Below are 27922 nucleotides of genomic sequence, written 5' to 3'. Positions count from 1 at the left end.
TCAGAATCCCATCTTATGTACTGAGAAAAACCAAGAATCTCTGTGCAAATTCTGAGGATTATGAGAGTAGATCATACAACATTGTTACTCTTTGTGCCATTCACCAATTTAACCAGTTTTCTCCTATTTCTCTGGCTCTTGTTTTCCCTGCTACTCCCCTATGCCTGTTATGTACTCAAAGCACAAACTTTTACTAAAGGTAAACAGAGTGCAGGGAAAGAGCAGCCCAGCTTAGCAGATATCTGAAATGGATAACAGATGAAGGAAATTATAGCTTAAAAATTATGTCAAACTCATATTAAAAAACAAAACAACTCTTTACTGGGATCACATATACTGCTAAATAAATTAAACCTCTGAATAGATCCTGAAAATCACCTCCGAGGCAGTGGTCCAAGAAAGTTTAGGTACTGACCCAATTGTACCCAATAAATCTTACCCTATTGGAGCAATCCCTGGGAATCAGCTTGAAGGATCTCCCTAAGTGGATGATTACAGAACACTGCAGGGTCGTGCAGGTGGAAGGACAGAGGCAAACACACATTGAAATGGGATAGAGTAGGGTCAGGTTCTCTTGGGCAGTTGCTGATTCCTTTTTACTAATTTAGTTTTCAGCAGTATCAGTGGAGTCAGTGTCCTTGGGGACCTTCTCTCTAGTCCTTTGAGCCTTGTGGCATTTTGCTATGTCTCCTATCATCAACTTACCTCCAGTCACTTCCCCTTTTTTTGTCAAAGTCTTGGGAACACTTTCTCCATCCATACTCAGAATCATAACTCTGCAAAAATTCAATGCCCCAAAGAGCAAGTTGGCCAGCACATTCGTCATCCAACATTCAACACCCAACAGGGATGCCAAAGCAGATTCATGTCTTTAAATGACACCTGTGGTTGTTTGATACCCTGCACCTCCTTCATTGTACTACTTCCAACATGTGAGCTCTCCCCATTTAGATGATAAGTTCTGTGAAGGCAGGGATTTTTGTCTGACTTATTTGTTACTGTTATTCCTAACTACAATGCAGGAGACCTGGGTTTGATCCCTGGGTCAGCAAGATCCCTTTGAGAAGGGAATGGCTGCCCACTCCAGTGTTCTTGCCTGGAGACATTCCGTGGACAGAAGGAGCCAAGCAGGTTACAGTCCATGGGGTCACAAACAGTTGGACACAGCTGAGTGACATTCACTCACTCACTCAACTCCTACTAGAGAGCCAGACACACAGGATATTTTAGATTTTTTTAAAAATTGTTAAATTAAAAAAAGAAAAAGAAGATGAAGGAAGCAACATAGAAGAATGTTTCAGAGCTCTACTCAGGAAACAGGTTGCCTCAATTTGAAAACTGCTTCTTCTGCTAAATAATTATGTGTGAGGCCATAGCCATATTCTTGTGCTGTGTGCCTCAGTTTCCTCTTTCATCAAATGGAGACAGAGAGACCCTTATTCCTATTTCATTTTTATGAAGAGGGATCAAAATATAAAGAATTTGAGATCATGTACGAAATGCTGCATGTTTTAAAGGGTGCATTAAAAATAACTAAGAATTAAATAAATAAATACATGGAAAATGACAAAGAAATATCTGAAGGAACATGCATGAAGGAATGTATCAGTTTAAGATTAAAAAATTATGTATATAATCCCAGAGAAATTCCCTAACTTAATAGATAAGAAATAATTTTACAAATTTCCAGAAAATGAATTTAAATTGTAAATAGATTAAATGATGCTGAAGTATTCATTTGCAAAATTACAAGCTAATAGTTCATGGACTTTCTTTTAATAACATTTCAAAAAGAGAACTACAATCAAATACATCTCTTCCTATCTAAGATAATGTTCATGTGACAGTTAAGGAAGGGTATTTTAAAATGCTAAATACCTCAGAAAATATAAAAACTATTTGTCAATCATAGTAAAATCCTATTGATAAAATATTTGCAACTACAACAGCCAAATGAATAAGATAAAAATAAATTTCTGGAAAAGTAAAAACAATATAAAACAAACAATATAAAAAAACAATATAAAACAATATAAAAAAACAATATGATTAAATATCAAATAGAAATGATTTAAGTGCCACATATATTCACATGGAAAAGTAATAATTTAATATGTTAGAAAATATACTTTTTAAGATATGTTTTTCAACACACTTTGAATATTTTCAGTAAGAATGTACTCATGTATTGCATAGAGTTAAAAATATAGAAAAACACCTGAAATACACACACACACCCACACACACGCATGCACACACACACACTCAGCCTTATCCCTACCCCTGACACTTCACACTGGTCTGTCCAGCATGTTCTTCTCCAATCTTACACTGTATTACTATTCACCACCATTCTTACTCTCTTTTTTAGAATGTTTTCTTCTAAAAGAAATTCTATAGTCAGCTCTTAAGTTAGTTTTTGTTTTTTTTTTCCCCCCTTGCCATTCAGTCTTCAAGGCACTGTCTGATGTGTTTGAGGCAATGATATAAGCTGTTCAGAATGCAAGAAAATAAAACACACAGCTTCTGCTTTCAAAGGACTCTCCACCTACCTAGGAAAATAAAGATGATATGAATGTAACTCACAGCTGAAGGCAGTGAAATGTGAGTTTCTTTAGAGGGATGACTGGAAGTCATATCATTAAAAGAAGTGGGACGTGATTTGCCTTTACAGAATGGAGTCTTGTTCCCCTAGCTGGAGCAGATTAGAGAATATTTTTCAATGATATGGGGAATGAAGACAGCATAGAGATGACAGAATGTGACATTAGTCTTAGGAATTTAGCCAAAGAGATGACAAAGCAAAAACATGTGCATTTTAATTCACTATTAAAAACACTAGGCATGAAACACTGTGCTGTACTTTGTGCTCCCCCCACCGAAATAGACAAGATATTCTGCCATTAATTCTTTACTTGCTCTAGTACCAAATTGTGATAGATAAAAACATTTTTATTAAACACGAGTCTTCAACATTTATCTGGAAAGTTATGACCATTAGCTATTAAAAAAAAAAACAAAAACTTCTTTGATTTGGAAAATAGCCAAGTGATGATTTTTATTTTTCTGACAACATATACAGCAAAAGTATAATGTAAATACATTTTTTAAATAATGACCTTATTTTTATCATTAATATACTGGTAATAGCATAATTTTATTTAAAATGAAAAACAAGAATTCAGATGATAATTTTTAAGTTAGAATTTAAAGGTTTTATTACCTTAAAATAACAATGAAAGCATGATATGTTTTCTGATTAAAATGTAGTTTTTCCTACAACCATCTTCTCTTTAAATTGTGATAGGTAAACTTTTCTTTTTGACATAAAAAAAAAATCCACTGTATAATTTCAACTTCTTAACTAAGTATCTATAGCAAATGAACCATAGCTGTAATGTCTTAAAATCTAGGAGTCTAGGCTTACCCCAAAGGTCTGAACGTACAATGCTTTTGTTCATTCATCTTGTAGTAGCAAAGTGTAGCCTAATCCACCAATATAAAATCATCCTTAGTCTACAAGTCTTTTCTGCTTCATGATCTTTATATTGCCTCTGGGAAGACTAGGCTTTATTTGATGCAAGGAGATTTGCCAGACTAATTCCTAGGCTTAATTCCAATTATCAAGTGCATTTGTAAATCTTAAAGATTTTGGTAGAGAAAGAGATCATTTTTAACTATGTGTATGTTTGTATCTCTATATTCAGTTTCCTAAATCACACTTCATGTGCCTTTTAGACTGAAAATTCTTATCTTACTTTTTATTGATAATTTACTATCAAGAACATCTGTTACTCATATTTATCTCTAGGTTATCTCCTTTATATATATGTTTCCCACTTCTGTAGATGCTTCCATTTTTTAAAAATGAATGACTTCAAATAGCACATTCTTTCTAACAAAATGATTAAACTGCAATGAAAATGACCACTTTAAAGCATGTTAAATGAAAGATTCTATAGACTGTCATTTTCAACTTGTTGCAGTATATTGAAGACTTTTCCCCCTTGGTTTTATTACTTTTTATTGTTTCTTTATAATATTACTTCTAAAAGTGAAGGTTATATTATTTATAAATTGTATCATTTTTAGCAAAATACTTAATATTATTTTCAGAAAACACTGTTTTTCCTTGTGGCTGTTTGGATTTGATGAAGAATAAGTTTACATTGCATTGATTTTAAGATGTGATGTTTTCAAATTTGACTAGGAGCTGTGAAGAAAATATCTTTTGGGGCATTTTCTTTCAGATTTCACAGTCCACTGGTAGTGAAATGCAGTTATTTACCTTGATACATATTGGAAACCATAAGAGATTTTATGTTTATTTTACACTTCTTCGGCGTTGTCATATCCCAAGCAGTCAATATTCCCATCATTTATTTTGTCCTTCAAATGAGAACTCACAGCTGGTGTTGTAATATGCTTAATTTCTCTGCAGATTATAACCATTTAAAATTCTGTTTTTATCCACAGGGCTTTAAGAGACCATTTAGCATTTCCTCCCATTCCTAAATAAAATAGCACATGCACAGTCTGTCCTGAGAGTATAGTTGCCTCAGAAATCCTCTCGTGGATGTGGGCGCAGCTGTGCCCCGAGTCACTACTATCAGTGATGAGGCTGATACGCAAGACAGATTGTTTTTGTTCACCCACGAATTTCCTTTCTCCTCCTAGGCAAGTCTTAGTCTTATTCAGTCATACCTGACAGATTCACACTGTCCTTTATAGGAAGGCAGAGACTCAAATCTTGACTAATGAGAAGGCAAACAGTCTGTAAGCCATCATGACTCTAAAAGGGGAAAGGGTAACTTACAGAAGATTTAATGAATCTTCTGCTGTAGATAGAAAAATATGCTTTTATTCTCTCTTTAGTGATTTTAACCCCTGTTGATTTTTTTTTTACTTTTATATATATATGTGATGAGATGGCTGGATGGCATCACTGACTCGATGGACGTGAGTCTCAGTGAACTCCGGGAGTTGGTGATGGACAGGGAGGCCTGGCGTGCTGCGATTCATGGGGTTGCAAAGAGTCGGACATGACTGAGCGACTGATCTGATCTGATACATGTATACTCATATATATATATAGTATATATACAGTGTATATATTATATAGTATATATATGTGTGTGTATATATATAGTACATATATATATATGAGTATATATGTACTATTCTGTACTTTGTATTGTTTCTTTATAATATTACTTCTAAAAGTGAAGGTTATATTATTTATAAATTTTATCATTTTTAGCAAAATACTTAATATTATTTTCAGATATATATATATGAGTTTGTTAGCCCACACCTTATCACCTTCTTATATACCTACTCACAGTGTCAGCAAAAAAAAAGGAAAACAAAACAAAAAACAGCTGACACGTATTCTAAGCAATAAAAATATGACTGATTTTGCTATTCAGCACCACTTTGCTTTGTTTTCCTGTTGCGAAAATGTAGGTTACACTCTTGCCTTAATTCCTTCCTTGCTCAGAATCGCAAAAAATGCTGCAGGAGTCATCAACTCTACTCTCTGCCTTAAGGCAGAAGAAACTTGAAACATAGAATCTTAAATAATTTTTAAACAGGATTATGTGTTCACTTTTTTAAACTCTGTAAGAATTCATCTTAACAGTTTCCTTCAGTGTTTATAAATACCGTGTCCAAACATAGTTTACTGTAGAATACTTGATTCATTCATTTCCTACCATAATTTAAAGGTATGTGATAAATATTGACAACAGGGTTTCTGCTGCAATTCATATTCCTTTTGCGGGGAGTGGATAAACTGCTGCTCTTATCTGTAGTTCTACAGTTTCTGTGGTTATATTATTGTGATAAGCTTATGAATTATTTTAGATTTGGGTTTCTATTTTAAAAAGCTCCTGTTTTTCTTCTTTACCACCCTATTCACCTAAGTTAACACTCTTATGCAAATTTATATGTGCTTTTCATGAGCAAATTTGCTGATATTCTACAAGATTCATATTTTTGTTTCGTATGTATTCATGTTCTTTTTAAAGTGAATAGTATACAGAGTCTTGTATACATAGATAGACATTATTAGTAGCAGGGAAGGGTTGAGCAGTTTTCAAATGTGGTTTTAATATGTTGATAATAGATAGGAGCTTCTTTTCAGAAATAGATATTTTCCTACTGTGCATGGGGGATTGAGGCTCAAGAGAAAATGGCAAAATGAGCTTAGAATAGCTACTCTATAGCATCTGATGAAATATTAATTTTAATAAACCGATTATTCATCTCCATTGAGAACATACTCAGTGTTACCCTCTATCCTTGTTAGGGTCATTTATGATGGCTATAACTATTTAACAGCAAATTTGTGAATTTGAAAGCAGAATCTCTAGCAGTGGATGGTTGTGTTTATCAGGGATGTAAAAGTTATCAAGAAGGAGTGTGGCAGATGGTGAAAAGGGTGACATTCCAGGGTGCAAATAGGAACATAATGACATATTGGATCAGAGTTCTGTGGTTTGGCAGAAACACAGTGAGGCCAGGAGGATGTTTACAAATTTAAATGAATGGGCAGAATCGAGAGTCTCAGAAACTGAGATTAAAGCAATTCTAGGATTAAAAGAATAGGAAGTCAGGAAACAGGAGAAGAATAAGAATGAACCTTAAGCAGAGACCATGAGGAGATCAAGATAGATTAGTTCATTTTGGTTTTAATTTCTTAATACATAACATAATAAGGAAACTATAACAGAAGACAATTTCCTGCCAAGTGTAGTTCAAATCATTATTTACCAAGTACCTGTTATGTGAAAGGGTATTTTGCAGGAAAGCAAAAGAGTATTGTTTCCTGCATGGACTCTGATAATAGTTAAATTATGACTGTATCTTACTGCTGCTGGAAGACCAGATAAAAATGAAAATGAAATGAATCCATGAATATTTATCTCTCTGGTAGAAAATAAGGTTCTATCTCCTAGTGTGTTTTTTTTTTTTTTTTCAGATTAAAAAAAAAAAAAAACACAAAGGAAATAAAGTTTATTCCAATTAAAGAGATATACCTCTTTAATTAAAGATCTCAAACTTTTCTGCTATTGTAACAGATTTGGAAATATCACTTTAATAGTCTGCTTGACTATGCTTGAGAGAAGTTTACCTTTTTGCCTGCATGATCAAATGGGATTGCATGGGCACCTAGTAATTCAAGAGTTTTGAGGAATGCATGGTTTTAGTACTTTCCAAAATCAAAGGTAATTTTGAACTTTAATATAAGACATTTTTGCCCTTGGGAGTATTTTAAAAGCATGCCTCATTTTAACTTAAACTGTACTACCGTTTATGAAAGTAGCACAAAGATTGGAAACATTCAAGATCTTTCAAGACGTTGGCCAAAGAAATAGTAGAGCACATACTACTGATTCAAGAAAATTATATCTGAATTTTAGAAGCACTTTGCTATTTGTGTTATACTATTATACTCTGTAGCCTTCTGTCCCTGTAGAAATATAAAGGTTGGAGTTATTCCTATCCAACCTTACATTTTACTGTAAATATCTTGTGTGAAAGATCCTTCCAAAATTATCAATTATGAAATCCCTGGACTTCTTATAGCTGCAAAAATAAGTTGTTATTATTATTATTATTTTTTAAAAAGGACTTCAAGTATCATTTCTTTCACAGTCATCACAATGATATTTGTAAATATCTACTTGAGCCAACTATGATATATTTTTGTATGGCAGTCTCCCTGCTTCTTCCTATATGTCTGCACATCCTTTTCTGAACAAGAAATGGGATATATGACAAAATAAATAATGTACTGTCATCTACTTCGAAATATTAAAACACATTTAGGGTTTTTTTGACATTGCATTGAAATATAGTTGCTGGGAATGTCATGAAAATGTTGATTTTATTCAGAAAGACAATAATTACTCAGAGCTTCTCAAAATTTTCTGGAAAATTTCCAAGACATTTTGGGCACCTAAACTCATACAAGACATGTAGAATTCTGACACTCTTTGCTTCAAAGATTCTTCATATGACATATTTTTCAAAACCTTTTATCAATGTCAAGGACTTCAAAATTGAGTTAAAAATATCAGTTTAAGACAATAGATCCAAACTTATGGACAGTATGTAATGGAATATTCCCAGTGAAGAATTGCCTTAAAATTCCACAGCTTTATTGAATGCTTCTGAGACTGCTTCAGATCTATTGCTTCATTATTGCATTCAGATAGTGTATGTATTTGAAAACAAAAGACATTACTCAAGTTCTCTCCCATATGATACCCTTTAAACTTTACATCTAATATGCATCTTTATTTTCTGTCTTCTTGTTAGTTTGAGTTCTTTGTACTAGCTAGCTGTTCAAAATCTCCTTGAATCCTAATCCAGGGTTAGCTATATTGGCTTGGCTTCGAACCATTCTATTATCCTCCGTCTTCATCCAAATTCTTTTTTTTTTTTTTCCTGTCATTTAATTGGGACTTTTGTTTATTTTTATTTATTTTTTAATATAAATTAATTTATTTTAATTGGAGGCTAATTCATGTTGATGTATGGCAAAACCAATACTATATTGCAAAGTAATTAGCGTCCAAATTCTTAAGAATTAGAATTAAGAACCAACATTGAGTACACATTATTAGAGATTATCCTTTACTTGGCATTGAAAATTAGCACTTCTTATTCACAGATTTAACATCCTGGTATGGTTTCCATTTATTCAATTCATATTAAATTTTGTCTGGTTTAAAGTTATTCTAGACTTTCTGTAATACTTTTTTTAAATTTTATTTTATTTAACTTTACAATATTGTATTGGTTTTGCCATATGTCAAAATGAATCTGCCACAGGTATACATGTATTCCCCATCCTGAACCCTCCTCCCTCATCCCTCCCCATACCATCCCTCTGGGTCATCCCAGTGCACCAGCCCCAAGCATCCAGTATCGTGCATCAAACCTGGACTGGCAACTCGTTTCATATATGATATTATACATATTTCAGTGCCATTCTCCCAAATCATCCCACCCTCTCCCTCTCCCACAGAGTCCAAAAGACTGTTCTATACATCAGTGTCTCTTTTGCTGTCTCGTATACAGGGTAATTGTTACCATCTTTCTAAATTCCATATATATGCGTTAGTATACTGTATTGGTGTTTTTCTTTCTGGCTTACTTCACTCTGTATAATAGGCTCCAGTTTCATCCACCTCATTAGAACTGATTCAAATGCATTCTTTTTAATGGCTGAGTAATACTCCATTGTGTATATGTAATACTTTTTTTTTTTTTTTCTTTAATGGCTGCATCACAAAGCATGAGGGATCTTAGCTCCCAAAACAGGGATCAAACCCGTGCCTCTAACAGTGGAAGCACCAGGAGTCTAAACTACTAGACCACCAGGGAAGTCCCAATACTTGGGACTGGTTTACTTTTTACATCTTATTTTTTTAAATTTTTTTCATTATTATTATTATTTTTACTTTACAATATTGTATTGGTTTTGCCATACATCAACATGCATTCGCCACGGTGTACATGTGTTCCCCATCCTGAACCACCCTCCCACCTCCCTCCCCATACCATCCCTCTGGGTCATCCCAGTGTACCAGCCCCAAGCTTCGTGTATCTTGCATCAAACCTGGACTGGCAATTCGTTTCTTATATGATATTATACATGTTTTAATGTCATTCTCCCATATCATTCCCACCCTCCCCACAGAGTCCAAAAGACTGTTCTATACATCTGTGTCTCTTTTGCTGTCTCGCATACAGTGTTGTCATTACCATCTTTCTAAATTCCATATATATGTGTTAGTATACTGTATTGGTGTTTTTCTTTCTGGCTTACTTCACTCTGTATAATAGGCTCCAGTTTCATCCACCTCATTAGAACTGATTCAAATGCATTCTTTTTAATGGTTGAGTAATACTCCATTGTATACATGTACCACAGCTCTCTTATCCATTCATCTGCTGATGGACATCTAGGTTGCTTCCACGTCCTGGCTATTATAAACAGTGCTGCGATGAACATTGGGGTACACGTGTCTCTTTCAATTCTGGTTTCCTCGGTGTGTATGCCCAGCAGTGGGATTGCTGGGTCGTATGGCAGTTCTATTTCCAGTTTTTTAAGGAATCTCCACACTGTTCTCCATAGTGGCTGTACTAGTTTGCATTCTCACCAACAGTGTAAGAGGGTTCCCTTTTATCCACATCCTCTCCAGCATTTATTGCTTGTAGACTTTTAGATCCCAGCCATTCTGACTGGCATGAAATGGTACCTCATTGTGGTTTTGATTTGCATTTCTCTGATAATGAGTGATGTTGAGCATCTTTTCATGTGTTTGTTAGCCATATGTATGTCTTCTTTGGAGAAATGTCTATTGAGTTCTTTGGCCCATTTTTTGATTGGGTCATTTATTTTTCTGGAGTTGAGCTGCAGGAGTTGCTTGTCTATTTTTGAGATTAGTTGTTTGTCAGCTGCTTCATTTGCTATTATTTTCTCCCATTCTGAAGGCTCTCTTTTTACCTTATAGTTTCATTTGATGTGCATAAGCTTTTAAGTTTAATTAGGTCCCATTTGTTTATTTTTACTTTTATTTCCAGTATTCTGGGAGGTGGGTCATAGAGGATCCTGCTGTGATGTATGTAAGAGAGTGTTTTGCCTATGTTCTCCTCTAGGAGTTTTATAGTTTCTGGTCTTATGTTTAGATCTTTAATTCATTTTGAGTTTATTTTTGTGTATGGTGTTAGAAAGTGTTCTAGTTTCATTCATTTACAAGTGGTTGACCAGTTTTCCCAGCAACACTTGCCTGACTTCAGGCTCTAGTACAAAGCCACAGTCATCAAGACAGTATGGTACTGGCACAAAGACAGAAATATAGATCAATGGAACAAAATAGAAAGCCCAGAGATAAACCCACACACCTATGGACACCTTATCTTTTTACATCTTATATTTCAAGTTTAGAGGCATTGCTCGTCATGTAATATTGCAATTTAAGTGAGATAAAGTTTGTTCTCATACATAATTATATTTATATGTATGTAGATATATATGTATCTTCTTATCTCTTTCATTTTAGTTCAAAATTTGCTTGTTCAAGTTCAGTGAGCCTACTGCCAAGTACATTTTCTACAGGTCAAGAGAGGAACACAATATCCCTTGTCAAGAGCTCATTATTCTGCTATGCTAAGCCTTTCTAGGTAGGAAGCTTTTGCTTTCTGAATCTTCTTTCTTTTCAAAAGTCAGACCTTCAGCTGGGAAAATGAAAGAATATTGTCATGTCTCTGTGTCTGAGAGCTTTCTATTTGAGAACTTAAAGTGCCCTAGAAACATATTCTGGCTTTCTTCTCATTTCTTATCATGTTTCTGATTGTATTTCCAATAATTATCTTGATAAAGAACTTGCTACCAGATGAAGAATGTAAAGTGCACACAAGCCTAGAGCCATAAAGGGGAGTCCCCATCTACCCTTATATCTTATCATGTGATTCACACATAATGTGTAAAACCTCACATATTATGAGGTTTCTTGGGATCAGGGACCAGTGTCTTCCATCTTTTCTTCAGAGGACTGACTGTGAGATCCTCAAACATGTTTGTGTCTGTATCTGTTCATATCTTTTTCTTAGATTAAGAAATTGTGAATAGAGGCAATTTTATATTAACCACTATGCAACATCCTACACCTGATAGATGTACTTAATCAAAGGTCTGGGTTTCTGAGAGTGTACTTGTGATGGTTTTACTCTTAAAAACACATATGATGCAATTTCTCCTCTTTTTTTCCATCATTCTGAAACCTGCTTCAGAGTAGACAATCAATACACTTTTCTTTAAATTTCTCTTCTCCCAAGTAAGAAAATACTGGTAGTAACTTATTAGATTATTTATATTCTATAACACACCTTCAACAACTCATATGATGTATATACTCATATAGATCTATATATAAGTTTTACATATATAAATCACTCATGTGTTTTATTATCTGTATTCCATTGAATGTTTGAAATATTACCTGTTTTTTGGATTAGTTTGGCAATATACAATCAAAATATATCTATATTATATCAATTATCATAAGCATATTCATAAGTAATAGAATTCCAATTTTCTGAATAATAGAAATTGATATGAGAAAAAGAATTCCTAAATTATCTAACAATTTACTAACTTTATAGTGAAAAATCATTAATTGGCAGCTGTAGCCAAACGTTGGATTCTCTGGGAAGCAGGCTCTGGACTGGAGCTTAGAGGACAGGATGCTTCTTGCAGTTTGCCTTCGAGATCAGCAGTTATGGACCACAGTGCGAGTGGAAGAAAGGGCAGAGTGAGCAATTAAGCGACCATAAAATTTGAACATGTCTATGGCTGACCCCATGGGAAAGCTGGAATTAAGCTTGCCCTTCAAGGTTTTCTGCATTTAGCAGAAGTGACTTGATCTTTATAACCTTGAATTAATGAGTCATTGATTATGTGCTGCTCCAGAAGGATATGACCTTGGGCCAGGTAGCAATCGACAGTTCAGGTAACAAGTCACTCTATGCAGGAGTTCTGAACAGCACATACGAATGTGCACCTAAAGGATCCTTTAGCTAATAGATGCAGAAGGAGAAATAACAATGCTGAAATAAACATGTCCTAAGTGCATCCAAGGCCATCGACATGAACTGCCAGTGAACTGGTGAAGAAGCGGCAGTAAAATGGCATCCTGGTTTTGAGCAGGTTCTAGAATGTATTGGGGCGTAGCTTGATTATTGTCTAGCTCTGTGATTTGGGGCATTTTACCCCATGGGACTCAGGTTATTCATGTTAAAAGTATTATTCCTAATAAAAATGAATTTCCCTAAAATGTAAGGAATGTGGCATCCTCTCCCTTTTATGGTTGTATGGATTGATCAAAAGTCATAGCTTCTGCACATCAAAGGAAACTATTAGCAAGGTGAAAAGACAGCCTTCAGAATGGGAGAAAATAATAGCAAATGAAGCAACTGACAAACAACTAATCTCAAAAATATACAAGCAACTCCTACAGCTCAACTCCAGAAAAATAAACGACCCAATCAAAAAATGGGCCAAAGAACTAAATAGACATTTCTCCAAAGAAGACATACAGATGGCTAACAAACACATGAAAAGATGCTCAACATCACTCATTATCAGAGAAATGCAAATCAAAACCACTATGAGGTACCATTTCACACCAGTCAGAATGGCTGCGATCCAAAAGTCTACAAATAATAAATGCTGGAGAGGGTGTGGAGAAAAGGGAACCCTCTTACACTGTTGGTGGGAATGCAAACTAGTACAGCCACTATAGAGAACAGTGTGGAGATTCCTTAAAAAACTGGAAATAGAACTGCCTTATGATCCAGCAACCCCACTGCTAGGCATACACACTGAGGAAACCAGAAGGGAAAGAGACACGTGTACCCCAATGTTCATCGCAGCACTGTTTATAATAGCCAGGACATGGAAGCAACCTAGATGTCCATCAGCAGATGAATGGATAAGAAAGCAGTGGTACATATACACAATGGAGTATTACTCAGCCATTAAAAAGAATACATTTGAATCAGTTCTAATGAGGTGGATGAAACTGGAGCCTATTATGCAGAGTGAAGTAAGCCAGAAGGAAAAACATAAATACAGTATACTAACATATATATGTGGAGTTTAGAAAGATGGTAACAATGACCCGGTGTACGAGACAGCAAAAGAGACACTGATGTATAGAACAGTCTTATGGACTCTGTGGGAGAGGGAGAGGGTGGGAAGATTTGGGAGAATGACATTGAAACATATAAAATATCATGTAAGAAACGAGTTGCCAGTCCAGGTTAGATACATGATACTGGATGCTTGGGGCTGGTGCACTGGGATGACCCAGAGGGATGGTATGGGGAGGGAGGAGGGAGGAGGGAGGAGGGTTCAGGATGGGGAACACATGTATACCTGTGGCGGATTCATTTTGATGTTTGGCAAAACTAATACAATTATGTAAAGTTTAAAAATAAAATAAAATTAAAATAAAAAAAAAAAAAAAAAGTCATCATGCAATTATTTACCATATGAATTAACTATTTTATTCATCATTTACTTCCCCATGGTGTTCGCACTATAACAAAAGTTCTTCAAATTGCAAGTGTAAAACAATGTATCAGTTTATCTGGTGTCTCCATAAATATATTGCCTGTATCAGTGGTTCTTAAACATTTTTGTATATTAACCTCACTTGAAGTTTGCTAAACATATAGATACCTGTTTCTATCAGAGTCACCAGGTTTGGGATAGGGACACTAGCTCACCCCCCAGTTTGGTGTCCATGAATCACTTTCAACCCTTTGGCTAAAATGTCCACACGCCAAATGTTTATTGCTTCTACCTCCTCTGTCATCCACTATTTCCCCTCCCCTTTAGTCCAGGCCTTATTAATTTTTCACATAGTTTTCTCCATTTAATAACCAGTTTTAGTAACTGGTTAATAATCTCCCTTCATGTTCCTCTATCCATTTCATAAAAGAAAAAAAAATACACATACCCATGTTATCCTTTAAAGGAAATGTGACTCTTTAATGGCGGCTTTACTAAGTACATTTTGTTCTGCTTATGTCTGTCATAGATAACACAGCCAGCATTCTGACAAGGCGGAGGAGATTTAGTCGAACTATTCAGGATGTGTATTATCTCCCCATTATGATCTCTGATGGTGGAATCCCCTCTCTCAGCAGCAGCAGCACCCTCACCATCAGGGTTTGTGCATGCGAGAGAGATGGGCGCGTGCGGACCTGCCATGCCGAAGCCTTCCTGTCCTCGGCTGGTTTGAGTACAGGAGCCTTAATCGCTATTCTTCTGTGTGTTGTCATCCTCCTAGGTAAGTCACTCTAAATCCTAAGGGATGATGGCATTTCTGAGTGTGCCCTACAGCGGTGCGTTCAAAAACAGAGACAGACAGAGACAGAGTCATTTTAACAAGACTTTAGAGCTAGGAATGCTTTATGTAATACCAAAACTTGACTGCACTGATTTTCTTTTAAATAACCTTCTTGATACCATAGTTAATCTTGAAATAATTTGGTTCGAATGTAATGAGAGTTGAAATGTGAGAAGAAAGGGTAGGATAAATCTTTTTAGAAAAGATCTACTTTAGAAAGAAATGGTATTAAGTATTCTGAATCCCATATTGAAAGGGCTTTTCCAATTTATTTCAAAGAACATAAGTGACATTATTTACAATGAATCTGACCACAAATTAAAAAGAATACGTTTCCTGTAGAAACTTCTATCAGTCTAAAATATTAGTTGGTCATCAACTTCAGTTGAATTTACAGGACTAAGTCTAAAATAATTTTTGGTCTCAGAGATATCAGATATTATTATTAAATTAAAACTAATGTATTTTAATTTATTGAATTACATTTTTTTAAAGAAGATAATTTCTCTAATTTTATGTTCTCTTTGATAAGTCAAAACCTTACCAACTGCATTTGAAGCCAATATTATTATAAACTCTTTAGAATTACTATACAAAGTGAGACAGCAAATTCAGATATTTTTTTATAAGAAAGGTAGATGTAAAGAATCTTTTGATTTAGAGTTTAAATGGGTATGTATATATGTTTCCAGTGTATCTTCACCCTCTATCTTTCTCATAGCACCATATATTTTGCTCTGTTCTCTGTACTTATGTGTATATGTTAGAAAAACAAACAAAATACATACTTTGGTGAGACAGAGATATTCTTGTCCCTTGTTTTGTTCCTGGGTTAGAAGACAAATTACTTTTACAGAGGAGTGGAGATCAAGGTGACATGAGACTGAGTAGAAAGGATGGGGTAAAATGAAAAAAAAAAAAAAAAAAGGTGGGTTTGGTTTTAAGAGTCCAAGGAGAAGTTTAAAGTAGGCGTGTCCCATCATAACATCTGTATGCTTAACAAAGACAGCTATGAATGAAGTGGATAGCAGATCTCATGATGACAAGAGAGTAGGTAGGCAAACCAGTTAGGAATACAATACATTTGTCTCACTCAGACACAGCATAATTTGGACCAGCACATTCCCTCATGGCTCAGCTGGTAAAGAATCCACCTGCAAAGTGGGAGACCTGGGATCGATCCCTGGGTTGGGAAGATCCTTTCTAGGAAGGAAAGGCTACCCACTCCATTTCAGGTCAGTAAGCAAACATTTAATATTTATGATATGGTGTTTTTTCTAGAAACACGTATCCAAGGCTAAGAGTATAATGGCCAAAAATTACAGAAAACAAACAAACAAACAAACAAAAACAAACTTGGATAAACTAGATATGCAGCTGAGTTAGAACAGTATCAGAGACTTTTCATCTCTTGCTAAATGTGAATCTTCAAGATCTTCATTGATCTTCCCAGAGCTGAGGGACACTAGAAATGCGTTTTGTTGATGTCACCACAGCCAGAGACGATGAAGAGAGAAGGATAGACCAGGACTGAGCTGTGATAAACTGCAGTGCGATCACCAAGTCAAGAAGGATGAAATACCAGAGAAAGCAAAGCAGAAATCACAGAAGAAGGAACAGAATTACTAAGGGTGATGTCCTAAAATCAAAGAAAATAAGTGTATCAAGGAGGACAGAGCATTAAACCATGCAAAAACTGCCTAAAAGTTAAGTAAATTGAGCAGCAAAAAGTGTCAATTGCACTTGGCAATTTGAAGCATGGAGGTTTAACTCTTCATAACAAGAGCTATTTCATTGTAGTACAGTCTTTTGTAGTAGAAGCACGGTGGTGAAGGCAACCAGAAAAATCAGATTTTTCCCCTTTTTTTTAATTTAATTTTTTAAAGTATAGTTGATAAGAAATGTTGTGACTCAGTTATACACATATATTCTTTTTTTCATGTTCCCTTCCATTATGATTTAGCATAGGATATTATTCCCTGTGCTATACAGTAGGACCTGTGCTTTATCCATCCTATATACAATAGTTTATGTCTCCTAATCCCAAACTCCTCTCTCACCCTCTCCCCCAACCCCCTCTCTCTTGGTAGCCACAAGTCTGTTCTCCATGTCTGTGAGTCTGTTTCTGTTTTGTAGATAGGGCCATTTGTGCCATATTTTATAGTCCACATATAAGTGATATCATATGGTATTTCTCAAAAGCAACAACCAAAAAAAAAAAAAAAAAAAACCCAAAGAATAAACAGCTACAAACATTGAATCCTCTAGATTTCCTAAATGAAACTACAAAGAATAGAACTCAGTGACTTTTTGTAAGACAACTATACTTCAATTAAAGAAAAAAAAAAAAAAAAGAACACTCTGACATTAATATAAGTTCTTCCAAGTCCTTATTCTGAAAGATATTTCAGTGGTGGAACCTGTTACCTTTGGCTTTTATTTTCATTTATCATCAGAAAATTATTTTGCATACTAAGATTAAAACCTTTAAAACTGACAGATATCAATGTAAGGTACATTTAGGCATATTATATAAAATAATATTCTTTACCAGCTGAGCTACAAGGGAAGCCCAAGAATACTGGAGTGGGTAGCCTATCCCTTCTCCAGTGGACCTTCCCGACCTAGGACTTGAACTGGGGTCTCCTACATTGCAGGAGGACTCGTTACCATCTGAGCTATAAGCAAAGCCCCTATATTACATAAAAAAATCATTTCATTATTTCGTGAAACAATACATTCCTTTAATTGATTTTATGAAAATGGCTTTTCCCCCCACTTTGAGGTAAATAAGAGAATATTTCTAAAAATTATGCTATACATCAGGGCTAATGAAACAAAGGTTACATTTGATATGTTTGCTCCTTCAATTTTTATTGAAAATCAAATGTCTTTACACTATAGTTCAAAAGTTGCAGAATTTCTTAACCTTGGGTTTAAGCAATAATTATTTGTAATGTAATTTATATTTTTCATGGCATTTTAAGGGCATATATTGTTATAGAGAAAATATCTGGCCCACAAACTTGAAATATAGACATTTGTAATTTTGAAATCAGTTCAGTTCAGTTCAGTCATTCAGTCATGTCTGACTCTTTGCAACCCCATCAATCACAGCATGCCAGGCCTTCCTGCCCATCACCAACTCCCAAAGTTCACTGAGACTCACGTCCATCGAGTCAGTGATGCCATCCAGCCATCTCATCCTCTGTCGTCCCCTTCTCCTCCTGCCCCCAGTCCCTCCCAACATCAGAGTCTTTTCCAGTGAGTCAACTCTTCACATGAGGTGGCCAAAGTACTGGAGTTTCAGCTTCAGCATCATTCCTTCCAAAGAAATCCCAGGGATGATCTCCTTCAGAATGGACTGGTTGGATCTCCTTACAGTCCAAGGGACTCTCAAGAGTCTTCTCCAACACCACAGTTCAAAAGCATCAATTCTTCGGTGCTCAGCTTTCTTTACAGTCCAACTCTCACATTCATACATGACCACTGGAAAAACCATAGCCTTGACTAGACGGACCTTTGTTGGCAAAGTAATGTCTCTGCTTTTCAATATGCTATCTAGGTTGGTCATAACTTTCTTCCAAGAAGTAAGCGTCTTTTAATTTCATGGCTGTAGTCACCATCTGCAGTGATTTTCGAGCCCCCCAAAATAGTCTGACACTGTTTCCCCATCTATTTCCCATGAAGTGATGGGACCAGATGCCATGATCTTAATTTTCTGAATGTTGAGCTTTAAGCCAACTTTTTCACTCTCCACTTTCACTTTCATCAAGAGGCCTTTTAGTTCTTCTTCACTTTCTGCCATAAGGGTGGTCTCATCTGCCTATCTGAGGTTATTGATATTTCTCCTGGCAATCTTGATTCCAGCTTGTGCTTCTTCCAGCCCAGCGTTTCTCATGATGTACTCTGCATATAAGTTAAATAAGCAGGGTGACAATATACAGCCTTGACGAACTCCTTTTCCTATTTGGAACCAGTTGTTCCATGTCCAGTTCTAACTGTTGCTTCCTGACCTGCATATGGATTTCTCAAGAGTCAGTCAGGTGGTCTGGTATTCCTATCACTTTCAGAATTTTCCACAGTTGATTGTGATCCACACAGTCAAAGGCTTTGGCATAATCAATAAAGCAGAAATAAATGTTTTTCTGGAACTCTCTTGCTTTTTCGATGATCCAGTGGATGTTGGAAATTTAATTTCTGGTTCCTCTGCCTTTTTTAAAACCAGCTTGAACATCTGGAAGTTCACGGTTCACGTATTGCTGAAGCCTGGCTTGGAGAATTTTGAGCATTACTTTACTAGCATGTGAGATGAGTGCAATTGTGTGGTAGTTTGAGCACTTTGGCATTGCCTTTCTTTGGGATTGGAATGAAAACTGACCTTTTCCAGTCCTGTGGCCACTGCTGAGTTTTCCAAATGTGCTGGCATATTGAGTGCAGCACTTTCAACAGAAGCTGACTGTGGCTCAGACCATGAACTCCTTATTGCCAAATTCAGACTAAATTGAAGAAAGTAGGGAAAACCACTAGACCATTCAGGTATGACCTAAATCAAATCCCTTATGATTATACAGTGGAAGTGAGAAATAGATTTAAGGGACTAGATCTGATAGATAGAGTGCCTGATGAACTATGGACAGAGGTTTGTCACATTGTACAGGAGACGGGGATCAAGACCATCCCCATGGAAAAGAAATGCAAAAAAGCAAAGTGGCTGTCTGGGGAGGCCTTACAAATAGCTGTGAAAAGAAGAGAAGCGAGAAGCAAAGGAGAAAAGGAAAGATATAATCATCTGAATGCAGAGTTCCAAAGAATAGCAAGAAGAGATAAGAAAGCCTTCCTCAGCAATCAGTGCAAAGAAATAGAGGAAAACAACAGAATGGGAAACACTAGAGATCTCTTCAAGAAAATTAGAGATACCAAAGGAACATTTCATGCAAAGATGAGCTCCATAAAGACAGAAATGTTATGGACCTAACAGAAGCAGAAGATATTAAGAAGAGGTGGCAGGAATAAACTGAAGAACTGTACAAAAAAGATCTTCACAACCCAGATAATCACGATGGTGTGATCACTGACCTAGAGCCAGACATCCTGGAATGTGAAGTCAAGTGGGCCTTAGAAAGCATCACTATAAACAAAGCTAGTGGAGGTGATGGAATTCCAGTTGAGCTATTTCAAATCCTGAAAGATAACACTGTGAATGTGCTGCATTCAATATGCCAGCAAATTTTGAAATAATGTTGGCTAATATGTGAGTTCACAGGCTGCCAGAAAAATATCAGCAATATCAGAAGTAGCAATACTTTATTTTAGAACTTGTAATTCTGAATTTGCATTCAACCTCAACAGCTAAATAAATCATGAAACTAATATTTTGATACTGAAATGTTTCAGTTAGTAGCTCTTTGTGAACATGACTGGCATTGTGGAAATTCAGCCCTATTTTTGCCACTAATTAACTGTGTGATCTCAAGACCACGGTATTTTTGCTTCTATTTATGAATCTATGAAAATGAAGTTTCAACTAGAATAACCTTACAGTCATCTGTAAGAATTTTTGTTTCTTATTTATGTTTTATTATAGGCTAGATATTATTCAATATTTTGCAATTTGGTAGACCCCATCTATGTATACATCAATTACTAGAAAATGGTGCTTGAAAACCAAAGGGCCTAACTTTAAGTGCCAAATGTGCACCTTGTGAGTTATGTTTTGTCAGGATTAACTTTTCAGATCCCTTTTAAGAAATGGATAGGAAAGAATTTACAGTAAGCCGTCATGATGCAATCCTTTTGGTGCTAGAGGATGGGGTTCTTGGAATTCCCTTCCTCTCCTGGGCATCTGACATCTCTTTCCCAACCCACTGCATTACTTGTCAGAGGCTCCAGAACTGTGGGCAGAGCAAACCAGGGCAAGAGATCATTTTATCAGGATCTAAAATGGACTTCTTCCAGCTACCTTCATAGTCCACACATCACATATAATCAGCTGACTTAGATGAATTCACCAAGTTGTTTGCTCCTATTTGGGGATGTAAATTTCCTCCTGCATGGGAATCACGGTGGATGTGGTAAGAGGAGACTGAGGGGCTAGGAGAGGAAGTAAAATTGATGAGAAGATAAGTGGCAAACCTGTTTGTCATCAGAGTTATTATGAATGACTTTATGGATTCCCCTGGGTGTGAAAAAATAAGTTGCAGTGAGAAGTGTCATTACCAATTATGGCTACAGAACCTAATAAAATAATCTCCCTGACTTGGGCCACTTCATCCTATCAAATTTAGTGCTAACATATGATGATACAAAAAAAGAATCAGTGATATTTAGGGGTAAAAATATCTGCTATGAAAAGTATTTGGGGGGTATGTTAGGAGTCAATACATAATTTATTCAAATGTAAGTTGTATGTCAGTTAAGTTATGAAAATTCAAAACCCCTTAGTACTCTGGGTATTGGAAAGATTATATGAGTAAGTAAATATAATATAGAAGAAAACAAAGAGAAAACTGTTTCCACAAATTTGAATCTCTTAATGAATAAAATAATGATATGGTAAATTCATTTTAATTTTCTTTGAAATGAATCATGCAGGATTAAAATCCTGGTCACACTTAATGAAAATAAAATAAAAAGAAATACACTAACCAAGAATAAAATATTCATCAGGATGCTGCTGCTACTGCTAAGTCGCTTCAGTCGTGTTCGACTCTGTGCGACCCCATAGATGGCAGCCCACCAGGCTCCCCCGTCCCCAGATTCTCCAGGCAAGAACACTGGAGTGGGTTGCCATTTCCTTCTCCAATGCATGAAAGTGAAAAGTCAAAGTGAAGTCGCTCAGTCGTGTCCAACTCTTTGTGACCCCATGGACAGTAGCCTGCACCAGGCTCCTCTGTCCATAGGATTTTCTAGGGAAGAATACTGGAGTGGGTTGCCATTTCCTTCAAATACTACAATTTATTCATTTCACCCCAGTTCATATAACTAAGCTGCAAAATACCAGAAATCATTTATAATATAATTTTGAACAGAGGACAAGCTCTGTATCTCTCTTTCTCATTTTCAACAACTCCGTGGCTCTATCATAGTATATTTTCTCAGATGAAACACTGAAAGAAGTGCTACCCTGTTATACGTCTATAGTTTGATATACTGTGAGGGATTAATTCAAATATATCACTTGCCTGCCAGTTTTAAAATTGGGTTTAACTTTCAAGTATGATTATTATCTTCACTCATTCTCTTTAAATAAATTTGGCCTTGCGATTTTAGGGAAGCATTTTTTTTTCAAACTTTAAGAAATACTTTCAAGCAAACTTAGGTCTTTGGAATTTTTAGGAACATGAAGCTGATTTTTTAAATATTTAAAAATTATTTTCCTAGTGAGACAATTACTATTCATGAAGACTCAACCCAGTGTCACATTGTCACTCTCAGAAAAAATTTTTTGTTCATCCACATAAGAATTGTTTATGGATTATCTGCTGTGTGCCATCTGCTCCAGAAACATCTACTAAACAAACATGAGTGTAAAGAGAGACATTAGGAATGTACCTTCCACATTCTTCTCTGCATCCATATTCTTCTCTGAGTTGATTTAAATTTGCCCTTGACTATCCCAGGTGGCGCTACTGCTAAAGAACCCGCCTGCCAATGCAGGAGATGTAGAGAGACATGGGTTCGATGCCTGGGTGGGGAAGATCCCCTGGAGGAAGGCATGGCAGCCCACTCAAGTATTCTTGCCTGGAGAACCCCATGGACAGAGGAGTCTGGTGGGCTACGGTTCATAGTGTCTCACAGAGTTGGACGTGACTGAAGCGGCTGAGCACGCACACGTGACAGTTTCACACTAATTAGTACGGTGTGGCTCAGACGGTGAAGAATCTTCCTGTAATGCAGGAGACCTGGGTTCCATCCCTGGTAGGGAAGATCTCCTGGAGAAGGGGATGGCTACCTACAGCAGTATTCTTGCCTGGAGAATTCCATGGACAGAGGAGCCTGGCAAGCTACAGTTCATGGGGTCAACAAAGAGTCAGACAAGACTGAGAGACTCACACTTTCACTTTCAAAGGGACTGTATGTCCATATGTGTCCTGGTATTCTGATGTAATTATAAGTGAAGTCCCTTTACACCCTTAAAAGTGTTCCAGATTGTATGGATAATTATATATTGATCTTTATAATAAACAGGTATGCAACAAATCTAGGAATCATTTGTCACTGGCAAGTAACTCTCTTTGCCTAGAAAGAAATAGATGTAAAACTGTACATTCGAATTTAACTAGCATCTATATTTTGAATCAACCCATATAAGTCAGGGATAGGTTTTTAAGCTTTAGAAGCTATCATGGAGAAGGCAATGGCAACCCACTCCAGTACTCTTGTCTGGAAAATCCCATGGACAGAGGAGCCTGGTAGGCTGCAGTCCATGGGGTCGCAAAGAGTCAAACATGACTGAGTTATTTCACTTTCACTTTTCACTTTCATGCATTGGAGAAGGTAATGGCAAACCTACTCCAGCATTCTTGCCTGGAGAATCCCAGGGACAGTGGAGCCTGGTGGGCTGCTGTCTCTGGGGTCGCACAGAGACGGACACGACTGAAGCGACTTAGCAGCAGCAGCAGCAGCAGAAGCTATCATAACAATAAATCCAGCATTATCAAATATGTTACATTAGGCAAATAGAATACTAGTATTAGTAAGGGATGTATATTACTTCCATACTTTAGTAATAGTATTGATCACATTCTCCCTGTTATACATCACATAAAGTCCCTTGACATCCATCATCAGCCATTTGAACATAAGGAAAAATAGCTTAATTTATTGAAAACACTAAGAAATTTTATTATAATAAATTAGGCAGTGTGTAGAACTATCAGTAGATATTTTAATCTAGAACAGCCTCCTCACTTAACCATAATGATGAGCAGAAATATATGGTGGATAATAAATATAAACCTCTGGATAGAATGAAGTATGTTACTTGAGGATTCTGCTTGGGCTACTGAATTTAAAGGCTATACGCTGAATTTACACTAAAATAAATAGTGAGATATCAAATACTGACGGCATTCAGCAAAAAGAGTAAGTCATGTGAATAGAAAAGTATTGTACTCTGTAACAGAGCATTTATGAAGCGGGGTCATATGTAGAATCAGCATTTCATTTCCAGCCTTTTCTGTGATCACTCCCTTCCAAACACAGTGATCAAAGCTTTACCATGTCAACTCTAATTTCCCCATTGCATTTTCACATTACCCAGTCAGTATCCTTTTACTCCTTACATTTCCAGATGATTCCTTAACTCTCTGTAAAGATGTTTTGTCTTTTTTGTTTTTTCTTCATTCCCACAGTCTTCCACCTGCCTCAAATTTAGACTCCTCCCAGTATTGTGACCCTCTCTTTCCACATATGGTAGACCTCTCTCTCGTAATTATCCTATCCACTTCTGGCTTGAATGCCTATTCTTTTTCCTCTCCATATTTTCAAGACTTCAAAGCATGTACACACTATGATATATAGTTCAAATTCAGCAACACTTATCTAGTTTAGGGCTATCATAAAAAGGGGGTAAACTATATGAAGACAAGCAAGGAAATAATAAAAAATGAAGAATAGAAGTTACTTTTTAGAGGGGAAGGGAGGTATAGAAAGGTTGTTTCTAGGGTATCAGGTATGTTCTTTATCAGAGGATAGCTAACCCGGTGTTTGCTTTATGATCATTTATTTAAGCTTACATATAATCAGGATTTCCAAGTAAAATATAATATACATATATAAATAAATAGATAAATAGACAAAATACAGCAAAGAAGTGTGAAATTTGTATAAAATTATAGATCTGTAGGTGTTTATGCATGTATGTATATGTATGCACTTACACACCTTCAGATATATTAAACAAGACATACTTATGCTATGCATATACACATATATGTATGCATACGTACATGTATATATATATAAGTATATATATATATAAAGTTGTATTGAGATATATATATATATATATATATATGTATATATTCCCTGATTTTTCAGACAGTAAAGAATCTGCCTGCAATGCAGGAGACCCAGATTTGATCCCTGGGGCAGAAAGATTCCCTGGAGAAGGGAATGGCAACCCACTCCAATATTCTTGCCTGTAGAATCCCATGGACAGAGGAGCCTGACAGGCTACAGTCCATAGGGGTGACAAACAGTCAGAAATAATTGAGTGCCTAACACTTTAACTTTCATACTTAAATTATAAGCAAAAATATGCCCCATGCATAATAGTGAGATAAATCTATATTATATATATATTTTTTTAATGTTTCCATAAAATATATCCATATTGCTTTGGACATAATTATATATATATGTATGTATGTATATATGTACACACACTATATAATATATGTTGTTTATGTGTACACATATACATACATTATACATGTATTTTTGCTGTTTCATCTCATGTTATACATATAGTATATTTTTGTTGTTGTTACCATCTCAAATTCACATTTAGTTGGGTGTCCTGAATTATTCATTAAATCTAGTTATCCTACATTCCATTTGAATTTACTTCTCTGATTATCATATTGTGATATTTAAAATAAGAGTGAACCTAATACTTGTTATAATAAAATGTAGAGTATCAGCTAACCAAGAAGAACACAGTCTGTAGAGATGAAGTAAAAGACCTTGGGCCTAATGACAAAAAGTAAAATGAGATAATTCTGTTTAGTAATGGTTTAATACCATCCAACTGAATAATTTGAAAGTAATGAAAGAACAACCAAAGTAAAATACCCAGGATAAATTTATATCAATTTACCCAGTGGCTACATTACTGGTAATAAGAAACTATTCACTGTATTTGGAAAAATTTCCCTAAGACACACATCCAACAGGACACTCAGTTCTATGTACTTTTTCATGTTCTATATTTTTAAAATACTAAAGTTGAATATGGCAATGGAAATATCATCACCTTTAATGTGAAAAGTAATAAACTAGAGCCCCAGCTTTTCCACCCACCATTTGTATGACCTAAACTTATACAGTATTTACTCATGTAATTTTTCCTGAGTCTCAGTTTTTTCAATTTAAAAGTGAGGATATCCCAGCTCTATTTTGAGCATTAAATAAAAGTTTTATGTAAAGAACATTGTGTAAATGGAAATATTTCTTCATGAACATAAAAATAAATAACATATTTTGAAATCTGATAGTTAAATGCAATAATTACAGCCTGATAACATCATTCTAAAGGATAATGGACAAAAGAGATGAACCATGTAAAATATCCCTGCTTTTATTCCTACCCAGAATCAAAAAGGGTTAAAGATAGGGGCTCCTTCTTCCTGTTTTACAAAAACTTAAAATACCCTGCTTTTAGTGTATGCATCTTTAGATGAATTAATATCTATAGATTGACCCCTCCACACACAATTATTTTACCAGTCAGAATTTCATATTGCTTTTCCATCATCTATTCCCCTCAGTGTAAACAATGAGTGGTTAGACAATCACAAGTCAGGAATCCTGAAAGCATAGCCTGGCAAATGAGAATATCATGGGGTTCACCAGATCAACTATTCCCATTGTTTTGTAGGGACAATCATTTTCTACATTCTTCGGACTATTAAAAATTCTTGCGGTGGTATTTAGAGAGTGCAGAGATCACAGTGTAAGCCCAAATGAAACAAAGCTGATGAGAATAGTTGGAAATTGCTGATGTCCAATCTCCAAAAATGTTCTTTTTTCTAACTCTTCATCCTCTTTCTGTTTTTGCTTAGCGATTGTTGTACTCTTCATCACCCTGAGACGCAGCAAAAAAGAGCCCCTGATCATTTCAGAGGAGGATGTGCGGGAGAATGTGGTCACCTACGATGATGAGGGGGGCGGCGAGGAAGACACGGAGGCCTTTGACATCACCGCCTTGAGGAATCCATCTGCTGCTGAGGAGCTAAAGTACCGCAGAGATATCAGACCGGAAGTGAAACTTACCCCCAGGCACCAGACATTGTCCACCCTGGAAAGTATAGATGTTCAGGAATTTATTAAGCAAAGACTAGCGGAAGCTGATCTAGACCCCAGCGTCCCTCCTTATGACTCTCTGCAGACTTACGCCTACGAGGGTCAGAGATCAGAAGCTGGATCCATCAGCTCCCTGGATTCAGCAACTACTCAGTCAGACCAGGATTATCAGTACCTTGGAGACTGGGGGCCCGAGTTTAAAACATTAGCTGAACTCTATGGAGAAATAGAATCTGAAAGAACAACTTAGGGGGTCAATCCTTGCAACCTTCTAGAATTTGCTTACTGAGCAAATGGAGATGTAACCTCAGCAATGGCAAGGAAGAAGCTTGGAAACAGTACTTGGAACTGAACAAGCAGAGCACAGCTACTGTAGAAACAAGTGCCCTTTTCATGATTGAAAACTGGGTTATTTAAAGGGAAGAAAGTCAAATTAAAAAAAAGAAAAAATCAGAGAAAAAGCTATTGTTCCTTGTGTATATTTTCAATCGCTCAATAAAGTCTGTGTACTGTTTAATGAAGAATACCTGAATTAAGCCAAACAATGATATTTGTTTCAATATCTTGTGATTTCTTTTCAAAAAGCAAAACTAAACAAAAAGTTTCCAAATCACTTGTGACTCTGATTTCTAGGGGTGGTACACTGATAATCATGTGGTGGTGAAGGTAATCATGACCTTTTTCCACCTTTTTGGGTGGACTTGAGATCCACACCCTATTATGACACAGCTCATTAGCCTCATCTTGAAATGACAGGAGGTATTTCCAGCCTACCAGGCCACTCCATCATGGACTCGTATGTACCATTTTCCTTTGCCCTCCCCACTTCTTTTCTCCATATGGAATTGATGGAGCATGGGGATTTGCTGCTTGCACTATGATGTATGCAACTTCTGTGCACCAGTTGTGCACTGCTCTGAATCATGGAGACTGTGGTCTCTGTCCTGCCTGTGCCCCTT

The 27922-nt window shown here is 36.0% G+C and overlaps 1 protein-coding gene across 11 annotated transcripts in view; it reads left to right on the top strand.

The window, feature by feature from the left end:
* Positions 1-27569, top strand: part of CDH18 (cadherin 18) — a 1278664-nt gene extending 1251095 nt beyond the window's left edge. For 7 of the 11 annotated variants that reach the window (XM_086362510.1, XM_086362508.1, XM_086362509.1 and 4 more), the window contains 2 exons: positions 14622-14873; positions 26723-27569. In XM_086362510.1, coding sequence (XP_086218636.1) covers positions 14622-14873; positions 26723-27213 — 743 coding nt within the window. In that variant the 3' untranslated portion in view covers positions 27214-27569. The remainder of the gene's footprint in view (positions 1-14621; positions 14874-26722) is intronic. The other 4 variants (XM_086362516.1, XM_086362518.1, XM_086362514.1 and 1 more) reach the window with 2 other exon arrangements.
* The last annotated feature ends 353 nt before the right edge of the window (positions 27570-27922 follow it).

This window comes from Bos grunniens, chromosome 20 (genome assembly GCF_055505025.1).
Source record: "Bos grunniens cultivar Pamir isolate PY7600 chromosome 20, Bosgru_T2T1.0, whole genome shotgun sequence".
Taxonomy (NCBI): Eukaryota; Metazoa; Chordata; class Mammalia; order Artiodactyla; family Bovidae; genus Bos; species Bos grunniens.
This window is presented reverse-complemented; position numbering and strand designations above follow the sequence as displayed.